At 37.6% G+C, this 5,206-nt stretch overlaps 1 protein-coding gene across 1 annotated transcript in view; it reads right to left on the bottom strand.

Annotated features, from left to right (window-relative positions):
* Positions 1-4,804, bottom strand: part of LOC106879370 (solute carrier family 23 member 2) — a 22,427-nt gene extending 17,623 nt beyond the window's left edge. The window contains exons 1-3 of the mRNA XM_052975661.1: positions 4,727-4,804; positions 2,555-2,736; positions 1,399-1,519 (exon numbers count right to left, since the gene is read on the bottom strand). Of these exons, the coding sequence (XP_052831621.1) occupies positions 1,399-1,519; positions 2,555-2,736; positions 4,727-4,774 (351 nt within the window). The 5' untranslated portion in view covers positions 4,775-4,804. The remainder of the gene's footprint in view (positions 1-1,398; positions 1,520-2,554; positions 2,737-4,726) is intronic.
* Positions 4,805-5,206: the final 402 nt, after the last annotated feature.

The following is a 5,206-nucleotide window of genomic DNA, read 5'->3' as shown; positions in this document are numbered from 1 at the left end:
ACACACACACACACACACACACACACACACACACACACACACACACACACACACAATACGAATTATGTGTACAAGTAAATTTTCCATCCCTACTGTTATGTTTAGAGCTCCATGTAGATTATCATCATCCAGTCTGCTGTCTGTAAAGTGGTTAGACAACTTCTATAATGAGTAGTATTACTAGTTAGGAACTACGGAACAAATGTAGGAAAAAGAAGGATAAACACAGGTTTATGTTATAGTTCTTACACGTGTTTCACTACCACGGTTGTTTGGAGCCTTGCGATAAATGTTCCAGACGCGTATTCATGCTCAATCGTAACGAGTCATCAAGGAGGACTTTGTTGTATCCTTGAAGATCCGTTGTGGTTGAGCACCTATATGTATTTGGGACTTCTGTAGCAAGGTTCCTAACCACCATAATGGTAAAACGCGCGTAGGAACTTTAATATAAACTTGCATTTCTCTCTATTTTTATTGTATGTATGTATGTATGTATGTATGTATGTATGTATGTATGTATGTATATGTGTGTGTTGCGTGTGTTCGTGTGTGTACGTGTGTGTACATGTGCGTATGTGTATGTATGTGCGAGCGTGCGTGTGTGTATATAAATATACAAACACACACACATTGTGTTCTAAACACAACACGCTTATAAGAGATGTTATCACCGAAAGAATACCATTCTAAATTTGCCTTTCAGTGATGTATTTACATTAAATATGATACGTAGATTGCTATTTTTATTTAATATTGCTTCTACTGCATATAACGGGTTTTTATTCGCCCGGACGGCTATTCGCAATTCCAGTTAATGTTTTGTCACTGTTTTCCTAAATATCATATATTGGATATGACAAATCTCATCTAAACAAGGGACTGGATGTGGGCACACACTATTAACAAGGCCCAACGAGGCCAAAATACATCTAGTGTTCGTTCTTGTCGCTGCTAGAACAATTTTCGTTTCCCTCCGATGTATATTGTGTTCTCAAGCACAACACGCCCATAAGGGATGTTACCTCCGGACAAATATGACAGTTAATTTGCCTTTCAACGATGTATTTACATCAAGTATTATACATAAATGGCTACTTCTTACACACACACACACACACATATGTATTTATGTATGTATATCTCTCTACATATGAATGTATGTATGTATGCACGTGTTTGTTGATATGTTGTTTTATAGAAATACATGTATAGTGTGGTTGTGTATGTGTGTGTGTATGTCTATGTGTGTGTTTATGTGTGTGTGTGTGTGTGTGTGTGTGTGTGTGTGTGTGTGTGTGTGTGTGTGTGTGTGTGCGTGTGTGTATGTGTCAATGTGCACATCTGGCACAGCTGGAAATTTAATTCATAAGGACGAATTGGACGACGGATACTCACTGAAAATGTGGCATGCAGCGAAGTACGTTTTGTATGAAAGCCTTTTTTAGGAGTCCAAGCTGGAACTGGAATCTTATATTTGGCAAGGTACATTGACAGAATCACAGACATACTTGAAGTTCTGAAATTCAAATAAATAATTTCTGAAGACAAGAAAATTCAAACTTTTATTATTTGAGAACGTGCTAGAATATATAGAGTCTTCGTCGGTTATTGTTAACCATGCGTCAACGTGTGAATGTACAGGCTTAGGCAAGATTTTTGTTTTTAGAAAGACTAACCGTTTGCTTATATGCACGCAAGGCCTCTCGTTATCACATCGCATCATCAGAGTTTATACAAGGAACGGCTGCTGACACAAGCCGATACAGTTTGGCGTCGGTGTCATTGCAGCAGTACTGACAGAATTCAAAAGGCCAGAACAGATATTACTAAGCATCATAACTGAACCTCTTGTAATTCCAGGAATCCATACCTTGAACTGATGGGATTTGAACCCAGAGCGTAGAGTCTGGACAAATACTGCAAGGTATTCTGTCCAACATTCTAATGTCTCTGCCAACTATATTCCGGCTATTCTCATAATCGGTTCCTTCTAACATGGGATCAGTCAATAATTTCTACTTTTATCATATGAATACGAAAGCGCGTGACCATGTGGTTGGTGCGTTGGTCCCACGATCATAGAATTATGAGTTCGATTCCTGGATCGGGCTGCTTGTTGTATCCTTGAACATGGTACTTCATTTCATGTTGTTCCAGTCTAGAGAGCAAAAAAAGGATACCAGCTAAGTACTGGTCCATCCCTACTCCCAGCTATCAAATCCTGGTTATTTCGCTGGATCATGAGTGGACAACCGAGGTGTCTCGGCCTGTATACAGGAAACTTAAACATAATTAGCTAAACCATGGGACACGTTGCCAAGTTATACACGTTTGCGAGTGACAGCTATGCTGCTGGGTTTTTTTTTTATCACACAAATACAAAAAGAGAAATGCAGAAATGGTTTGGGATATAGAAACCATATAGAAATCATGCAGATTAGATTAGATTATCTTTTAATACTATTTGAGACTTATCCACGAACGAAACAGGAAAAGTAATATGAAAGTGAAATTAAGCAAAAGTATTCCGCAGAAACGGAAATGTACTCACGCCATGGATATCCCCCAATGGGTCTCACTGAATTTCACAATCACTTTAAAAATGTAGAATCCAATAAGTAAAAGTGTCGGTGTTATCGTAACTGGGCCGATGTAGCGAAACACGATACCCACAAGACCTGTTGCACCCAACAGAAACTGGAGGAGGCCAACAATTATCAGAGAACACTGTAACTGTAAGAAAATATAGGATTACATATGAGATAATACTGGCGAGGTATTAAGTAAACTATGTAAGGTGATGCCAGTGGATGAAAACAAAGAGAAAAGAGATATTGTATTGCTTTGTATAGGTTGTTTAATGATCCTATAATATTTCGGAAAGGATTCCCCTTTTCAAATAGAAGAAAATAATCAAAGGGTCCAAAGAAACGTGTTGTTATAAACAAGCAATTCTAGTGTGTTGTGATGAAAGGCGTTGCTCGAATTGTGTTGCGGGTCTACTGTATTAGTAGCTGTGGTTGGTTGAGGTAAGTAGTATCAGTAGCAGTAAGTAGTGCGGTGTGGCAGCAGCAGTAGCAGCAGCAGCAGCAACATCAGTAGTAGATGACGTGGTGGATCACTGAACAATTCCCGAACTTTAAGGCTTGATTGTTCTGATTAACGTAGCGTATATTCTCTAATGATGAATAGACTAAGGTTTTTAAAATGAGTTTTTTTTTATTCCATGTATTGGTACAATTTCATCCCCCAATCAGTATCTTTCTAATATTTGAATGGTCGAGAGTAAGATTGTATAACATTTGTGCCTTGTACGAAGGTATTAACGTGTTAAATGAAATGGTTTAACCCGGCAATCAAAACAGAGTCTTGACTTCGGGTTGTCCAGAGTTTACATTTATACGGCGTTGACCATATCATTATCAATGACGAGCCAAACTAGAGTCCGAAGGAGCTCGATATATAAGTTATTATTCAAACAATTGGTTCTCCTTTCCCGCAAAAACAGAAAGCTTGTGCAGTAAGTAAAATACAGAATAAGTTGTTTTTTTTCTAATTTAGGGACAGGGCTAGCAATTTTGAGGGTTAAGGTGTTAGTTGATTATGTCGAATCCACAATTTGACCAGCAGATTATTTTATGGACACCAAACGAATGAAAGGCGGAGTTTGAACACCGAGCAATAAATACATGGAACATGTACTGCTAGTGCTTATTTCCGACTAATTACATAATCCTTTCTTCTGTAGGCACAAGACCTGAAATTTTGTGGGAGCGAGATAGACGATCCCATCGACCCAGTGTTTGACAGGTACTTTTTATCGACCCCGAAAGAATGATCTCGGTGGAATTTGAAATCAGGATGTATAGCCGGAAGAAATACCGCTAAGCACTTTGTCCGCTGTGCTAACAATTCTGCCAGCTCGCCGCCTATAGGACGTGATATAATAACGATTTCTTGAATATGCGTTAAACTCCTGTTTTAGAAGTTTGATTGAGTCGAAACAATGAGAACAGTTTTTCCTTCGTAAATAGTAGTGTTAATGTAATGTTTGCTACTGGAATTCATTAACTGAAGGACTCAGCATGATGCCCTTGCATCCACCACAAGTTAAAAATTGAGAACTATTGCAAACACGGTAGCAACAACCACGATAACAGCGATTTCTAATGACATGTTGTAATGATCCAAATTTAATTAAGAAGATAAACGAGGATGAACGGGGATTATTGTTTTTTAAGCCCGAAACTTATTTTATCGGTATCATTTGCCGAACTGCTAAGCTACGAAGACCAATGCTGGTAGTCAAGTTGTCAGGAAGTGGCGGGTGAAACACACACACACACACGACAGGCTTCTTTCAGTTTTCCTCCACCAAATCTATTCACAAGGCTTTGGCCCGAGGTTATAGTAGAAGACGCTTGTCAAAAGTTCTACGTAGTGGGACTGAACCCATGACCGAATGGTTGGGGAAGCAAGCCTCTTAACCACACAGTCACGCCTGCAAACTAATTAATATTTTGGACTACAACGAAAAAGTCATTTATTTATGACGTGACTCTTAACAAACCAAATATAATCAATGTCCAGATGTTTTCGTATTTGAATAGGTCAACTTTTGATATCCACGAGTCATATTTGGGCGTCAATAGTTAATTAACCTTCATTGTATTTGTAATTTAATAATGATACAATATTCTTACCAATCAACATAATTACTTACCATCTGGATTCTTGCATGAATTACTTCTTCTGGAGCGCCGGTTTCCATTGTGCTATTAGGTGTCGAAGTCTGATTCCAGTAATCTAAAATAAACAAATTTGGTTTGTCAAATAACGTTATTATTATTATAATTATTATTATAATTATTATTATTATTATTATTATTATTATTATTATTATTATTATTATTATTATTATTATTATTATTATGCAGTAGTTTTATTTTTATAATGTGCTTTCACTTCACTACCGAGCGCAGCTCTGTGTGCCTTGGGTATGTGCTGTGGTTTGCTGTGATGCTCTTATGGTTACTGTATTGAAAGTGTTTTGCGTAGGATGTGTGCAGTGCCCGGTAGGGCAATTTTCTGTATGTTATATATATTTGTAAGTCCTGGTGTTTTTGTTATGTATTTGTCTGAATATTTTTTTATCATACCTAAGGCACTTACTATGATAGGAATTGTTTCTGTTTTTAGATTC

This window comes from Octopus bimaculoides, chromosome 22, assembly GCF_001194135.2.
Source record: "Octopus bimaculoides isolate UCB-OBI-ISO-001 chromosome 22, ASM119413v2, whole genome shotgun sequence".
Taxonomy (NCBI): domain Eukaryota; kingdom Metazoa; phylum Mollusca; class Cephalopoda; order Octopoda; family Octopodidae; genus Octopus; species Octopus bimaculoides.
Note: the sequence above shows the minus strand (reverse complement) of the source record. Positions and strands in the feature narration are given on the sequence as shown.